This window comes from Phalacrocorax aristotelis, chromosome 1 (assembly GCF_949628215.1).
Source record: "Phalacrocorax aristotelis chromosome 1, bGulAri2.1, whole genome shotgun sequence".
Taxonomy (NCBI): Eukaryota; Metazoa; Chordata; class Aves; order Suliformes; family Phalacrocoracidae; genus Phalacrocorax; species Phalacrocorax aristotelis.
Genome location: NC_134276.1, coordinates 161,309,716 through 161,326,729, shown reverse-complemented (window position 1 = coordinate 161,326,729; position 17,014 = coordinate 161,309,716). Strand labels below are relative to the sequence as shown.

The 17,014-nt window shown below is 51.8% G+C and overlaps 1 protein-coding gene across 2 annotated transcripts; it reads left to right on the top strand.

The window, feature by feature from the left end:
* The first annotated feature begins 13,779 nt into the window (after positions 1-13,779).
* LGALS2 (galectin 2) lies at positions 13,780-16,259 on the top strand. Of its 2 annotated transcripts, none has more exons than XM_075076722.1 (4): positions 13,780-13,865; positions 14,320-14,402; positions 14,692-14,851; positions 16,035-16,259. In XM_075076722.1, exons 1-4 carry the CDS (start codon positions 13,860-13,862, stop codon positions 16,179-16,181), a joined length of 396 nt encoding a protein of 131 aa, XP_074932823.1. In that variant the 5' UTR covers positions 13,780-13,859; the 3' UTR covers positions 16,182-16,259. The 2 variants fall into 2 exon arrangements, with proteins under 2 accessions (XP_074932823.1, XP_074932833.1); XM_075076732.1 differs by lacking the exon at positions 13,780-13,865 and adding an exon at positions 14,140-14,229.
* The last annotated feature ends 755 nt before the right edge of the window (positions 16,260-17,014 follow it).

The following is a 17,014-nucleotide window of genomic DNA, read 5'->3' as shown; positions in this document are numbered from 1 at the left end:
CTGTGCCCTGGTCGGTTCTCTCCCGGCAGGGCCCGGCCTGGCCGCCTCCCGCCTGGCTGAGCAGCTGCGGGGGGGGCGGGGGGCGGGGTGTTGGTGAAGCCCTGAAAATAACTGAGGGCCCCAGGAATATAAACTCCCATTTGTCCTTTTTCTCCTTGCGGCTGTGGTAATCCAGGCCAGCCCGAACTGTGTCACTTAATATTGCTTGTTTTCTCTCTGCTCCAGTGGTCTTGGAAGGAGCAGTGTGTATGTGTCCCTGCAGCGATTTATTGCATTTGATGTAGGTTTTTTTTGCTTTTTAAATAACACCGGTGAAAGGTGCCAAGTGGATGACCTTCGGGGATCACAGGCCTCCACCTGTTTGAAGAGCGCCTCATCAGCGCTGGTGCTCAAAGCCACCCGCCTGGGCTGGCCCTGCCAGAACCTCTGCGATAAGAGCATGAGTACCATAAAGCCTGTTCAGCCTCAAAGCCACTAATCCTGGAGACAGAGGTGTGACTCAGAGTGGTCCTGCGTTGGGTTACTCATTTACAGAGCTAATCCCACAGATGGCAGGCGAGGGAACTGCCCTGGTGTCACGCCTAATGTCTTTTCCTTATGTATAGCCATTGTTTTGAGGGGGGATTTTTTGGCCATTAAAAGGTACTTTTTGGCACTTGAATGTAATTCTTTTTTTAACTGTTACAGCCTTGCATCACAAAGCCTTTTTAAAGTGCCTTTCATAGAAAATTGCCACATCCTTCCCTCTGCTGTGTTCAAGCACGTTTTTACATGAGTTATTTTAATCTTGTGAGTCAGCTTTGCCTGTCACTACTACCTCTTTGATTTTTCTGAGAATCCTTAACTCATCTCTAGGAGACCGAGGCCTAGATATTGCTCTTCTAGGTCATGTACAATCTGCGTAGAAAGTGTTGCATCTCTTCTTGCCAACTCACAAAGCGATGCCTCTGAAGGAGTGGTTTTTCAGCCTCGTGCTTCACAGCCCCATTTTGCTCAGGTTTCGATCCGTCTGAGTCTGGAGGTTGTTTATTTTCCTCTCTTTGGCAACACCCAGTGGTTAGCAAGTCCAGGATGAATGGAAGGCTGCACCTCTTTTCAGCTGGTTGCAAACAATAGCGAGTGAACTCATGCATGACAGTTGTGTCAGCAGCGGCTTTTCAAACCTTGGTTTTATTTCTCATAGATTTAGGGGTTTCTTCCGCTTTTGGTTACATCTGCTTTCCATATAACAAGGACCCTCAGTCCAACAAAAAAAAGAAAAAAAGGAGATAGGAGCCTGAATTTTGCTCCTGGTAACAGTGATTAGATGGCTTGTGAGGAAAAACCTTTCTCCTATCCCTCTATTTTTTACCGACAGCTGGAATCCCAAACGAGGTTTGGATGGAGTGAGATGCTCCATGTTGTAATTGACACCGCTCCAGAATGAAAGTACTGGAACTATAATTAGCTTGTAGCCGGTCGCAGAGGAAAGTGATTACGTTCAAGCCGGAGGCCTGGGGAGTTGGCGTGCCGGGGAAAGGAAAGCTCTTGCTGACGCGGGGGGTGCGGGATCCCGGGTTTGGCAGGCCCTGCAGCAGGCTGTCCCGCAGAGGGCAGCAGCAGGCAGGAGAGCTCCTGCCTGATCAACCTGGGCTCAGCAAATGGGCATTTGCTGCCTGCACAGTCGAGGTGAATCGCGAAACAGGCGAAGGGAAGGCGGCCTTGCAGGAGTAGCCGGGTGGCCTGGGAGAGGGGTTTTCCACCCACCAGGTCGTCTTCAGCCAGCCAGAACCGCCTCGTCACCCTCGCTCTGTCCCAACATTTGTTTGGTTTTTTCTGCCTTGTGTGTTTATGCAAACCCTGCAATGTTTTTCGAATGTGCTTGTGCGTGGCAGTGAGAGCTTTTGTGCGCTTCCTGCTGGGTTGTCGGCTCTGGCCTGTGATGTGAGGTTGTGAGGTTCCCTTTCCCCTGTCACATTCCTTTTTCTTTGGCAAGGCGTTCTGCCAGGGACCTTCACTTTCCTGAAGCTTGGTACTGTGGTCTTTTGTTCCCTTTTCTTGTTTTCCTGCTCCGGCTGACTGTAGCAGCCAGTTCCTGGGTTTTTGGCTCAGTTCTACCTCTGCTGCTTTCTCTTAGAACTGGGCTGGCAGCGCCTCTCCTGACGTCACCTCGGATCACGCACCTCTTGTGCAGTCCTCTGGATTTGCAGCCCTGCTATTCCCTGACCTTGGCTAATCTCCTTCCTTTCGCAATACTTCTAAGCACCTTTCCCAGCGGAGGGTTGCAATTAGAGAGGCAAGTATAGAGTTGCATACTTTTCTAGAGGGAGAGCAGGTTTGAGCTCCTTTAATCTAATAGGAAATGTGTCCTTCCCTTTCATATGCAGCACCTTCTGTGGTATGCAGTCATCTACCAGGATTGCTCCCTTCCATTTCTTTCAGTGTTTCCTTGTTTCACTCTAGGAAGACCTGTCCCCCGTGATCAAATGCATCCTTCTACAACTACAGGAGCAGAATGAGGGAACAGGATGCTGGATAAGGGATCAGAAAACCTGCTGGTTAGATCTCTGCAATTAAACATGTCTCAGAGCAAGACTCGAGGACATGCATATCTATGCTCGCTGCCTCAGTTTCCCTGGTCATTAGCATGGGCATAATTACACTTGTTTCCTTTGGGGAATTGCCTTGACCACTGTATACTAAATTTCTTTTCCACATTGGCTCTGTCATTAAAGCAACTGGCTCAGCGAGACAAGCAAGTAGGAGAAGCAAATACCAGAGTTAGAGGTGAGCTGTGCAGCTTGCTGCTTCCTTGTGTTTGAGCCCTCCTTCCAGACTGGGCAACTCAGGGGTGTCTTGATCCCTCGACCGAGTGTGCAGCAGTGTCCTCCTGGCCAGTGTAGGGAGTGGCAGTGCCTCACTAACCCCCTGGGCAAGGCTCAGCTGGATTTGCTGCTGCCGCATCTTCCCAAGAGAGTCCAGGACAGTCAGGGGATGCTCTGAGAACATGGGAACTCTCTTGCTGTTGAGCAACAGTATTGGCAGCAGGCAAAGATGAAAGAAAAACTGACGGGACAGAAGCCCTAGTCACAGTCATGGCTTGGGGGCTGATAGGTTATGTATCTGGGTAAGCCGAAATCAGAACAGGAAGAGGAAGACCTGCCAGGTTACAGAGTGCTGCTTAAATATATGGGGCTGAAGCAAGCATTGAAGGCCCCAGGCCTGCAAGGGGGAGCCTGGATGAAGTAATTTGCCACACCACTGGTGAGATCAGCTCCAGGCTGGAACAAATGTTCTACCGATATAGTGCACTTGGGATTCAGGTGTCGAGAGAGGCGCTTGGAAAGGTGAACAGATCACCCGTTCTCATTCCAGCCTTGACTTGCCATGTTATTGCTAGCAGATGGAAGGGGCATCGTTAGAAAGCACAAGTATTGGGGAAAAATGGTCTAAGAGCCTGGATTTTGCTGAGATATGGTTTGACTCTAAAGAACAGCAGGAGGAAGAAGAAGAAGGAGAAAAATCCTATTGCAAAGGCATTTTTCACAGGCATCCAAGCATGATCTGAGCTGAGATCAGCGACACGAAACTAGGCATCCTGGAGCAAATCAGGGAGCCCAACTGCAGCAAATCCCCAAGACTGGATGATGAATACATCACTGCATTGCGGCGACAACGAAGTGTGACTTAGCGAAGCGTTTGCCAGGGATGTTTAGCGTAGCAGCCGCCCGGGGAGCTCAGAGACGCAGCCGTGTGCAGCCTCTCTTTTACAACGCGGCACAGGGAGGAGGCATTCCCGCTGCGGGGTGCCCCAGCACTGAATGCACGTGCTCTCGGCTGTGCAGCTGGCTCAGGTTTAGCAGCTGGTGAGCTTGAATAGATGGTTTTTGACCCATGCTTGAAAATCCCCCATTGCCAGCAATCCTGCTTTCGCTGCAGCTGCCTCAGGTTCCCTAGGAAACTTCAGCACTGGCTTAAGTCCGGACTGTGAAATGGCAGGAGGCAGTACGGTGGCTCTCCCTCCAGCCTGGCTGCTCAGCCTCTGCCGCTTGGCACCGCAGCCAGCTTCAGCCCTGCTTTTGGTGGTGGCGAGGAGCAGCAGGGCGGAGTGAACCCACTGCCGGGGCATGGCGGACGTGGGGTTAGGAATAAAAAGAAAACTGCAACCCAGGAGGAGGAGGAGGGAGACACAGAGTCTGCGTACGCAGATTTCCCAAGGGTGGACCTGGCCTTTCATAGGCTCCTTTCTGGTCCCTCTGGCTTTGTCTGTCTTAGTAAACACAACAGGAGCAGGGCCAGGCCCAAGTGCTGCTTTGGGATGATGGCTCACGCCGTGCGGTTGTTAGCATCCTCCCTGGTGTGGTTTTGGGCTGTGCCAGCTAGCAGTGCCGCAGTGCCCAGGCATGGCTCGGGGACAGGGTGGGCTGGGGACTGTTCCCAACAGAGCCTTGGTGTCACCAAGTGTTTAACCCCATGGGTGGGAGCTGTGCCCTGCTCCTTGCTTTTGGGGCCAAGAGCGAAATAGCTACACCCTTGTAAGCCCAGGTCCTGACGGCAGGCTTTTGAAGTGCAGTGCCCTGCAGCCTGCATATTTAACCCCTAATTTTCCACTTTTCCTGCTCCAAAGATGGGAAATGTCATGCAACAGCTTGTAGGTGAGTGTGTGGGGTGGGAATGTGTGTGCCAGACTGAAACTGGGAAACGCTCTGTCTGCCAGGCACGGCTGAGCGCAGGACTGTGACTCAGTGTGCTATACCCCATGCTATGGATCACTGGCCACGTTTGACCTCCTGCCTTGTGGGGTGGGAGAGATGCTATGAGGGAACGTTGCCCAAGTGCATGAGGTCATGGGGGTGTGGGGGCCAGCTTGTGGAGGCAGGGATCAGACAGGCCTGGGTACACAGCCATGTCGAATTTGCCCCTCTGGCTCTCCTGCCTTGAGCAGGCAGAGCGAGGAACCCATCATGTTGCCTGTGGAGAACATGATTGTGAAAGGGCTTCCCATGCACGTACAGCTCTGTCCCTTTTCCCCTGCCACCCCAAACTACATCAGGTTTGGGAACTCACTGGGGGAGCAGAACGAGGGCAGAGCTTGTGCATCCCCCATTTAATGTGCTGCTGACAGACAAGTCCCCCAGCCAGGAGGAGGATCAGGCGCACACCGCTGGGTGCATTTGAACAGCCTCTGCCTTGCCTCTGCCTGGAGGGGCTGCGGTCCAGCGGCAAGCTGCTGCCAGCAGGCGTTTTGAAGGCAGTGTCCACATTCTAGGTCTCACCGAACTACATTGCACCTTTGCTGCCCCTGATTTGCAGCCTAAGTCCCGTTCCTCTCTGCAGGAGGGGGAGATGCTCCCCAGCACAGGCTGCTCCTCTTTCCACCTCCCTCCTTGCACAAAGTAGCTTTGCATCTTGTGTAGCTCACCTCCAAGTAGCGGCACTCTGGCTGAATTTTGTGAGGAGGATGCGTGCTGGGAGTTGATGGGGTTAAAAGCAACAGTGTCACAACATGGCCTAAGAGTGGGCTATGAGACATCTTCCCTCCAGCCATCCTCCAGCTGCTGTGCTGCTCCTGCAGCCGACCAGCCGCTTGCTGGTGTCCAGGGCAGGCGCTAGGCACTCTTCAGCTCATCTTGAGCTGGGTCCCTGGGGAGCTGCATCTTTGCTGTTGCTTTTTCAGGAACAATTCCCACCCCTTTCCTAATGAGACCGAGTGAGTAATAAAGACGGTCCTCAGGGACAATGTTGTAAGGAGTGCTACGTGCATGTCCAGGACCAGAGAGCAGGTCTCCACTAGCTTTTCCCTGCTGTTGTGCAGCAGACATTGATGCATGTCCCATCTTGACAGAAGAGATAAGCTATCTGCGTGCTGGTGGGAACTTGCCTAGCAGTTGCAGCCACTGGTCCTCCTCGCATTGTTCTTATCAGATCTCCTGGCTTGGCAAGTCTGTTGTGTGGTGAATGGCAATGTGTTTGGGGCTATTCAGCCTGGGATACAGTAAAATTGATTTGTCTGGTGTGAGTCCTGCTCGAAGCATTTAGTTTGTAATACCCTTTTCCCCTCTAGGGAGCAAACATTCTCCATCCAGGCATCTGACTGCAATTAAAGCTGGGTGTCTGCTTTGCTGCTGGGGGGCTTTCGAGGGGAGCGGTGCAAAGAAACCTGGGGGCAACCGGAGAGACACAGCCAGGTTCTGGCCCGGGTGCGTCACCGGTGGTGGGGAAAATAAGGACAGCAAGAAGAGGCACAAACTGGAGGGAAGGGAAAGAGAGCCAGACAGAGAGAACAAACAGCCTAGCATGACTGCTGGGAACACAAAATAAACATCCATTGTGGTCAAGTGATGGCCCATGTACTACTGGCTACGTGGGATGGGTCAGAAACAGGAGTAGAGGCTCACAGGAGCAGTCCAGAGGAGGGACAGGATGCCCATATGGACTGGTCGGCAAAACAGGGTGTCCTCAATTGCATGGGGTGTCCCTTAGTACCCAGTATAGTGCTGGAAAGGGAGATGAGGTGTCCCAGCAGTGCAGAGCAGCTGCAAGCAGCTGCTGCCCTGCTCCCTGCGGTACTGTGTGGAGAAGAAACATCTCCGGGCAGTGCTGAGATCCAGCAGGCTGAAGTGCTGGCTTCAAAAGCTCCTTCACCCTGGTGGCCACTCTAAGCAAGGCTGTGGCTGTAGGTCCTCACTGGGAAGCAGGGAAAAAGTAATTTAGCACTCCTTGTGCCGGTGAGAGCTGGGACCTCCTCTGTACTTTGGTTGTCCTTGGAGCTCCTGCAGCAGGGCAGGCTCAGCTTTTTGACCTGTGGCTCACTCTGAAGGTCCACGGGTTCATGTATTTCTGGTGCCCTTCCCTCTGGAAGCAGGGAGGAGAGGATCAGGGAGAGTTGGTTGTGTGGGCCTGGTCTTTTCTTAGGTCTCCTTCAGATGCCTGCAGTTCCCTCTTTAGATGCCCATTTCCTGCACTGAAGCAGTCATTTCGGAATTTGGATTCCCTTTTCTTTGGCAGCTTTTCTTTCCCATTTCCATCTGGTTTGGTTTTTACTGTTTCATTTTGCAGGGACATCAAAGGGAGTTTGTTCAGGCTGATTTTGGAGCAACAGATAGTTTTGACTTGACAACCCCTTCCTCTGCAGACCTCAGCCATGGCCTTAGATCCAGGGTGGGACGCCCCTTCAGACCCTCTCAAAGCTAATGGGTGGTAAGGTGGCTTGCTGCTCCCTGGTGGGGACGGAGGATACTTGGCTTTAGGGACGTGAGCATGGGAGAACAGACATGGTTTTTTTGCTCCCCTTTTTTCCAGCCTATGAGCTGTTAATTCTTGTGGCTTTTCAAAACTTGCTATTTCTCCCTTAGCATTTCTTTCTCTCTTTTTTTTTTTTTTTCCAGTGGATGAGCCACCCTTGGCATTGAGCCTCGTGCGTGTGACTCAGACAGATTCTGCTTGTCTGAAGGATTCCTGCAAGTCCTCAGAGTTGCCCAACCCGCCTGGGCTCAGGGCTGGAGCCCGTGAGAAACACACTCAAAGCGAGTCGTGCAGTGCCAGCAGCCTTGTTCTGCCTGTGCGGGATGGACCGCTGCGCGTGGGGACTCAGCAGTCACTCTTGCTGCATGCCCTTACTGTCCTGTGGGGTTGAATCCAGGATGGCTGCTTGGAGCTCAATGGAAGGAGGTCCCCATGGACCTTTTGTGTATGGTGCAACACTGCGTTTCTTTTTTGCTTATTTGAGTTCCAGCCAGCTGGCCTCATGCTGTTTTTGTTGTGGGAAATGGTCCCCTTGAAGTCAGGGGAGTTGGGCTTGGGGCATCTCGGAAGTCCCCTGGCTTCCACTCTTGGAAGGTGTCAGTTCATTTTTTAATGCCTCTGGTTTTCGGACTTAATTGGACCCACCCAAGGGCTAATTTTTTTCAGAGGCACTGAATGCCTCAGTACCTCCTACTGATAGTAGATGGTGTGGTGAGAGATCAGCCTCTCTGATACTCGAGCTGCATTAGCCAAGGGAGCCCAGCTTCCTTTTAGCTTCTAGGACAGGTTTGCAAAGGTAGATTTAAAAAAAAAATATTTTTTAAAATCTGTCCATGGGAGCTTTAAGATGAGAATCTAAACAAGAAGAGGGTTTTTTGGATGTGAACTTAGGTATCTGTGCCTCAGTTTCCCCATGTGCAGAATGAGGGGGCTGCCATCTTCCTTACTCAATGGAAAGATAAAGCTGTTGGAGATCTTAATCTTTTGGTGTAAGATGCAAGTGGAGCATAAGACCTCATGGCGCTGATCCTTTGTGGACAGCTTTTTGGAAGACCCTTTTCCCATTAAGCTAATAATATCTCATCCAGGAAGTCTGGGTAAAGCTGGGAGATCCCAAAAGTCCAGGAGAGCAGGAAGCCATGAGCCTTCTATGGATCTTCTCTTTGCCAGTAGGGAAGCTTTCAATGCAAGTGCATTTTTATCTCCAGGCATGTTTCTGAAAGCCTTTCCCACAACCCACATTTCTGGCATGCCCGCATGAGGGAAAGAATTAGAGAAATGAAGGCTGGAAATGGAACTGGGTGGCAGGTAACCAGTCCTCTGACTTTTCTTCCCCACCCTTTGCCAGTTCGCTTCATTCTCCTGCTCTCAGGCAAGCTGAGGACCCTTAAGATGTGACTCATCTGTTTGCATTGATGAAATGGCCCTGATGCCTTATAAGCCAGCTCCCGTGCACATGAACTACGTTCCTCCGCTCTCTGTGCACAACTCATAGCACACAAAAGTGTCACCACAGACTTGAGAGCTGCGCAAGAGAGATACCCCCTGCAAAGGTATAAGGACATAACTTGGCCCTGGGGATGGAAACCATCCATCAGAGAGTGCATTTGAACTTCTCATGGAGATGGGAGATGCCAGACACTGTGGTACCACTGCCTTTCTGATAGGGTAGGGAGAGAGATGGAGTCTGAGGCTACACCTCTCCCCTGTGTTCTTGAACTGCCCCACTCCTTGGTGCAGGTTCCCTTCACTGCTGCCCCTAGCCCTGAAGAAAGGTGGGGTTTTTTCCACATTTTAGCCCTTCAGATAGCTTTGTCCTTCCTCCTCCTTATTCCCAACATCATAAGGAAGAGAAATTGCTCCCTACAGATGATGTGGGGTGACGCTGGTGGAGAACCTACCAGAGGCTGATGGCCTCTAATCCCTTGTCCCCAGGTTCAGAGCATGGATGCTGCTTCCATACTTCCCACAGGGACTCTGGATGATGCACTGTCAGGGAGCTGGGGTTAAGGGGTGGCAGGAGATTCACCTCCAGTCCTTTGTTCCTTTTCATTTCAGTTGACCAGAATGTGGAGACTTCAATACCTTCCCTGGAGGAGCCGCCCACTCTGGTTAACCTCTTGGGCAGGAGGCTAGTGCTCATGGGCACCAGTTTCCTTGTGTTCATCATCACTTTGGCTTCTCCTGCATCTCCTGGACAATCCTTTCCTGTGCACGCCCTCCAGATCCGCAGACCTGCTTATCCAGTCTCCTACTTACCTCAGTGTTTGGCTGAGGTAAGTACTTTTTTGTTCTCTTGGTCCTCCTCCATTAGGAAGCTGGCTGGCTTTCAGAGCTTAGGGATCAGTTGGGTGAAGGTTGCAGCACTATCTGCTGAGAGGCAAACCAACATCTCTCAACTAAAGGGGAAACCAGTCCTGTCAAACCTATCTGGGAATTTTTGTGACTGGCAGGAGAAGAACTGAGCAGCTCCACTGGGAGGTGATGGAAGCCTCTTCTTTGTCTTGTCCTGAGCGCTGGCCTCTGAAAATCCAGAGCTCAGCTTCTTGAAATCCACCCTACAGCCCTCTAAGACAGGGAGCATTCCTCGCCAGGCTTCATAAAAGGGGGGAACCAAGTCAGAAATGTGGCTTAGTCGCAACTGCCGGGAGGAACCGCAACCAGGGCCCAGATGAGGTCAGAGAACACAGTTTAAATCAGGTCACTGCTCGATATTTATTGTGTGGAGTTTTTCTTTTTTCTTTACTCCTGCACTGAAATCCTTCCCCAGAGGCTATTCAAGGAAATAAATAGCCAGTGGAAAGGGACAATAGCTTGCTGTGGAGTACAAATTATATGAAGCAGTAGGAAATAATAGCAGAGTGAGCAGCTGCTACTCAGAGAAAGAATGCACGGTTGCTCTCTCCAGCTCCCTTTGCCTTGAGCAGATGCCGATCCCTGGGCCACAGCACAGGCTCCCTGGTGCCTTGAGTGCAAAATGGGACAGGCGCCTTTTCCCCCCACGATGTCCTCCTCTGGTGCCACTAATTGGCGCCAAGCTGAAACCACAGCCTTTTGTTAGGGTGCTAAGGGGTTCTTTTGCCTCTTCTCACAGGGCTTGGTTTGAGGTATTCCTGCAGCCGGCATGGCCACCTCGCCTTCCTCTCCCTCTTTTGGACTGAGCATCACACCTGGTGAAGACCCATATGACTCCTGTGAGGGACTATTCATAGACTGTGTCATCTAAAGGGACGTGTTGGCTGTCCTATACTCCGAGCCCCTTGAAGCCCTTCCTCAGAGCACCATTGGGAGGGATGATGGGGACCGTTTTGGAGTGCTGGTGTTATTTTAGGGGCTGTCCCTGCCACAAAAGCCCCTGAGAAACCTCTCACAGCTAGGGCAGTTGGGTTACCTTGGCTGGGAAGTGGGGAAGCCTGTGGTTTTCCTCAGGGCTTCACATCTAGCTGGCTTATCTCCTGCCTGAGTAAGAAGACAAAATAAATACTGCTGCCAGCAATGATGCTGCTGAGAATCTTGGCAGCCTGCTGGGGAGGGTGGCATTCAGTCTGTTCTCAACAGCTGTGTGGGTGCCCTGTGGTAGGTGGCGACTTTAGGCTATGGTACATGAGGTCCTGCTGTCTGACACCTCCCTGAGGGTCCTGAGATCCCCTGGGTGCTGTGGGTGGCCTGAGATCTCCCCAGGACTAGCAGGAAGGTTGGGAAGGAGTGTTAACCCCAAAACCTACCTTATGGGACCTCTGCAAATGGAGCTGCCATGTTTCAAGGGGTGAAAGCACCCTGCTAGAGGGCCTGCCCTGCCACCCTTCTGGCTGAAAGCCGATGTAATTGCAGTGGTCTCTTCCCTTCTTAAAACAGGGTGGGGTTTTTTTTTTGTTTTCTCCATGCAAACTTGCAGGCCTTCCTGCTCCCTGTTGGAAGCTCACCTTGCCATTGGATCTGGCATGGCCCCCACCCTTGCAACAGTGACTGCTTGTTGGGTGTCTGCTGCTGTCCCAAGGCACCCTCTGGGAATACAGCAAAGCCTCCTCCGGTGCCAGTGGTGTGAGCATGGGCGTCCCACACCAGTACAGGCTAACTGCCCTCTGGCCAGGATGAACATCTATATGGGACCCTGGAGAGGCACTCCCAGGCAGATACCCTATTATAGGATCAGCTCCCTGGGAGGTGAAGGGTTCCTGGAGCCCTTGCACCAGTGGCTGCCAGCTGCCATAACCATTGCTTATATAACCACTGCACAGACCCTCCACCTTCTTTGCAGATGCCCTTTAGCCGGATTTCCTCTGTCTTTAGGATTTATGTTCCCATCATATCACCATTTCCTCAGGCTTTCTGCTTTCCAGTGTCTACAGGGAAGTATCAACCTGTCCCCTTCACCCTCCTTTCGCACACCCCAGTCACCACCTCCAATTGCACTAGAGAATTCGGCTCTTCTGTGGTCCCTAAAGTCTCATCCCCTTCCTCTGTGGGGAGCACACAGCCCTGCATGAGGGAGGCCATCTGCACAGGGCTGGTGTCTGACCGTGCAGAGACTCAGCTCTGCAGATGAAGGAAGTTGCCAACACTGGCGGAGTTGCTGTCTGGTTTCCCACTATTGTTCCCAGTGGCAAATAAAAAGGGTGGGGGGCGAACAACCCTGCTGAGCATTATAAGAGGGGGGTTAATGTTATCTCGATAAAATCTCACAGCCCCTCTCTGAGCAGTTCATGCCTCTTTCCGGCCCATTTCCCTCCCTGCATGTTCTCACATCTGTGGTACTTGCGGCTCCACACATAACTCTCTGTGCGGGTAGTTTTCCCCATCCCTCAGACACATGCTGCTCTCCCACCTGGGCAGCCTCATGCTCTGCCAGTGGAATCGATGGATAAATCCCAGTGAGAGTGATGTTTCTGTCTGGTCTGTGTGGGAAGTGGGGGGAAGGCTCTTCTATGTTGCTGGCCTGGCACCTGGGTCTTGTCTCTGCCACAACATTCCTGTATCACTTTGGCCAGCCATGTATGACAGGATATTCCTGAGCGAGTTTAGGGTCTGTCTTGGGATGTAATATCTTGAGCCCTAGAAGTGTTTGTTCTTCCCCGCTGGCTTAAAGTGAGTTCAGGCAAGTAATCCTGATGATGGCTATGCAAACATTGTCTTTGTACTGCCCTTGTCCATGCAAAGGCACAATGTGAGATGCTGGAAAGAGAAACCTCTCACAGCCAGTGGGATGCTCTGGTATTTTGAGAGGGGGGCTCTGGGCTCTGTGTTCTCCCTAGGATGGCTGTGGGGGAGCAGAGTGACATGAAGATGTGTGCGGGTGGGACACAGCAGTGTGATGGGAAACAGACCCAATTGCAGAAACAACCATGCCCAGCACCTGCTTCTGCTGGCTCCGTGCTCATCCCCAGGAAGTTTTACCAACAACTTCGGTGACCTCAACAGCAAACAAAGTTCCCAAGCCTGCTGGGCGTTATGACCCTCTGCTAAGAGGAAACACCTCCCAGGATGGAGTGCTTATCAGCACTTATCTCTGCTTTATTCAGGAGGTTTTGGGGAAGGGCAGAAGCTGTCTCCCAGCTGGCTGTGCAGCAGCAGGATGACTGCATTCAGCTGCTCACCGCAGGGATCGGGAGGGGGGCTGAGGGACTGCTGGTCTCCTGAGCCTTGGCCTCCTCCTCCTTCTTGCTTTCCCACTGACCTCTGGAGCCTGACAAAACACCAACGATTTGTTCAACTAAATCTGGGGCACTGTCTACTGGCTTGTGGCTCTTACCTGGGAAGAAGACAGCAGGGGTGATGCTCCCCTCTGAGGACAACATTCCTGTGTCTCAGAGTTAGGGAGGATGGGGCTATTGAACCTGATGTGCAAGGCTCCTTGAGCTAAAAGGTTTACATCTTGATGGAGCTTGGGTAGGAGGCTGCAGAGAGCTCCCATGTATTGCTAGTGCAATCCACGCAGCTGGGGCTGCATCTAGAGCCACGAGAAGGGAAGGAGCTAAAAGGCCACTCATGCCCCTCCTGCAAAGGACTGTTCACAGAATGAATCATAGAATGTCCTGAGTTGGAAGGGACCTGCAAGGATCGTCGAGTCCAACTACTGCCCCTGCACAGGACAACCCCAAAATTCATGTAATGAATAACTTGTGTCATGTAAAGGGGATCTGTCGGCTGTCCTCTCCTCTGAGCCCCTTGGAGTACTTCCTCAGAGCAGCATGGGGAGGGATGGTGGGGACCATTTTGGTGTGCTGGTGTGGATTTTGGGGGCTGCTCCCTGCCACAAAAGGAAGGAGCTGGGATGCTTCTTTTGGCTGAGCTGCTACACACAGAAAAGAAGTGAACATGGTGGTCTCACACTTCCATGGCCAGCTGGGAAGATGCTTGTCCTATGTGGTGACTGGAGTAGCACCCCTAAGGGCTGTGTGTGGTGGACCCTCCACTGGGAGCCTACTGGGGAGGCTGGGAATTGGTTAAATTTCCTGAAGTCCCTAATGGATCAAAGTCTCCTGGCTTAATAGCTGTTGGTGGGGCCTTCCAGAGGCGGAGGTGCTGTTAATGTGTAAGCCACAAGGAAGTCTAGGGATGTAAGGTCCTCTGTGCAAAGCATTTCTGAGCTAAACTGCTGGTGACTTGCTTCCTGGTTATTCTGCCCTCTGAGAAAGATGTCTGTAAGGCCTGCTGCTCCTGTCCTCTGTCACCCAGGGTCCCCAGCTCAGCAAGGCTGAGCGAGGGACTGGCAAGCCACAGTTATCTCCATTCTCACCACTTGGATTTCTTGGGCTGCAGGCAATGCTGCCCACCAAATCCTAGGCTGTCCCCCTCTGCTTTAACCCTCTTTGTAACTCTGCTGTCATGCTGTCCTTTTTTGCTGCTGAGGACAGGCCTGTTTTCATCTCCCCTCTCTGATGTCTTTTCTTGCTTGATGGCTTCACTCAGCCCACTCTTCCCTCATGCAAGAAGACCATGCAAGACCTCCAGCATGGAGCATGAGAGGAACACCAGCTGAGAGCATGAGATGTTCTCCTGGCTGGGGCACCTTTGCCAAGCAGCACCCTCTCACTTGTGGTGGCAGGGGATGAATGGCTGAAGGAACCCCGCAGACTATTTTTCTCTCTCCCTTAGGAAAAATTTGAAATCTTCAACCTGGATATGAAGACTGGGGATATCCTGAAGGTCAAGGGCAAGATATCTGATGATGCTGACAAGTAAGTACAAAGAAACTACCTGGACTTGCCAGGACTGAAGGTGGGCTGCAGAGGGATGTGGTTTCCAGAGTCACTAGGTTCGAAAATGTGAGCATAGCTCAGTGTTAGGGGAGCCCCTACGCCATCACCATGCAAACTCCCCTGGTTCCTGAGCAGAATGAGGAAAGGGGAGGCATTAAGCACCTACAACGCTGATGGAGGAATTGGGTGCAGAGCCATGTGTTGGATCTCAGGTCTTCCAAGACCCTGTCCTGCCTGTGCAGCTGACCTTCCTCCTGTTCACTCTCAGCTTCAGCATCAATCTCGGCAGTAGCTCCTCGGATCTGGGATTTCACTTCAATCCCCGCTTCAATGAGTCTGTCATTGTCTGCAACTCCAAGTGCTCCAAAGCCTGGCAGGCAGAGCAGCGTGATAACCACTTCTGTTTCTCCAAGGGCTCCATTGTCAAGGTGAGGTGTCTGTGCTGGTGTGAGATTGTAGGAGGTGTGTGTGGTGGTGGAAAGCCCCTGGTTAGCAGACTCCCGTACCCTAGTCCTCCTAGTCCTCCCATGCAATGCCTCCTGCTGCCTCCCATCAGCTGCTCATCCTCTGGGTTTTTGGTCTTGATTGCCATTTCCACCCCTCCTTCAAAACCCCAGCACTTCCTCTGGGAACTTTGCGTGAGCCCTGTCTGTTGCAGGCTTTGTAAGTGCTTCCTGCCCCCCATACCTGCTCAGCAGGTGAGTGAACCAAGGGCATGTATGAAGGTAAAGGGGGACCCCAAGAAGCAGGATCTTGCTGCTCTCTACCTTGTTTCTCTCCCTAATTCCTTCTTATGCCTTAAGGCTGACAGGCTTTAAAGCAACCCAGAGTTTGAAGCAATGTCCAAAAACCTCTCCTTCAGCTCTTCTGTCCTCACTACTCCTGGATCCACACTGCCAATCTGTCCTCCCTCTCCTCTTGCCAGGGATGCTGTCCTAGTTGCTGTCTTACCCTATCTGATGTCCTGAGACGTTTAATGGGGCTGCATTTAAGAGCAGTCTGCTTCCTATTGCTGTGGAGAAGCAGCTTGTTTCCTCAGTCATGGCTGGCTCTTGGGGAAGGGGTGGCAAGGTGATGGCTTTGGGGAACGATCCCTTTAATTTGCAATGATCAGTAATGCGTTCTTGACCTGTCTGCTTGCGTGTGTTTATCAGCGAAGCTCCTTTTTCCCAGGTCCCCATAAGCTGCTGAGAGCATTAGTGTGTCAGGTTTATTCTGCCCTGTTCAGAGCAGATCTAAGCCATGTTGTGGATAAAGACACACTTGGGTTTAACAGCTCTAAGTTTACAATCTGAGTAGTTGAAACAGCCCCAGGAGAGATCTGGTCCCCAGATCATAGACTAGATACCAGCTCAGACCCATGGTAGTGTTGGGTTGACAGATGGACTTGATGATCCTAGAGGTCTTTTCCAACCTTAATGGTTCTATGATTCTGTATCAACTGCTTATTTCCTACACGACGCTCAGCTCAACCCCCAGCACCTTGCTTAAGGCTGTAGGGACCAGGACTGACCCTCATGTGTAACACAGTCAGGCCTTTCGCCTGGATGCTCGCCTCCTAATCCTCTCCTTGTCCCCAATTCCTGCCCTTCCTCCCCTCTCTTCTCCCAGATCATCGTTGAAATGATGGCAGACAAATTCCGAGTGAAACTACCAGATGGGCATGAAGTGGAATTCCCCAACCGGCACTCCTACAGCAAGATCAGCTACTTGAGTGTCAAGGGAGACTTCAGGGTCACCTCCTTCAAGCTGGAGTAATGGGTGCGGCTTCTTAGCTCTAATAAAAACTCAAGCAGTGGGAGACTGCTTGCTCCAGCTGCTTTGGCTTCTGTGAGATCTCTGGCTCTGTGGCTCAGTGTAAGACACTGACAAAGCCCAAGGTTTTTCCACCAACAGGAAAGGAACCCTGTTGGATGGAAATAACTCCCAGATAATGCCAGGTGCTTCTCAGACAAGGTTGTGGGGTTGAACAGATAGTAGGTAGGGCAAAGCAGGCTGTAGGTGGGGTTCAGGAGGGCAAGGATATTATGTGATTGCTCAGGGAATGGTTGTGTAGTCTCTTCACAATGCACCACTTCTTCCTGCACCTGAGTTTTTGGGAGGGAGGGAGGGACAGTAGGAGAAAGGGGAAGAAAAGTATTGACATGAGTGATGTGACATTTGGTGCCACAAAATCGCATAATTAAATGTTAGGTTTGGGAACCTCAGGGCATGGCTTTGACGAGTTCCTCTTGGATGCTATTACAGCCAGCGGGCAGGAGGAAGTGGTACCTTGCCCTCTTGCAGGAGTGGTACCATGTGAAGTGGTGTCACGGGGAAGGCAGCAGCGTGCCCCTGAGCCAGCATTCCTGCCAGCGATAAGGAGTTATCTCCTCTGACTTACCCATTATCTCACTTATTTGCTGGCACATTCCAGCTGGGTTACCCATTACTCTGACATTTCCGCACCGAACCCTACTCAGTGAAAGTGACGCGGGGAAGGCAGTGGGGAGGGAGGACAAGGCTTGGGCTGGGTTAGGTGGCTCAGTACTTCCCAGTCTGTGTCCCTCACAGAGGACTACAGGCAATTAGTGCTGATTATCAGATGCTGC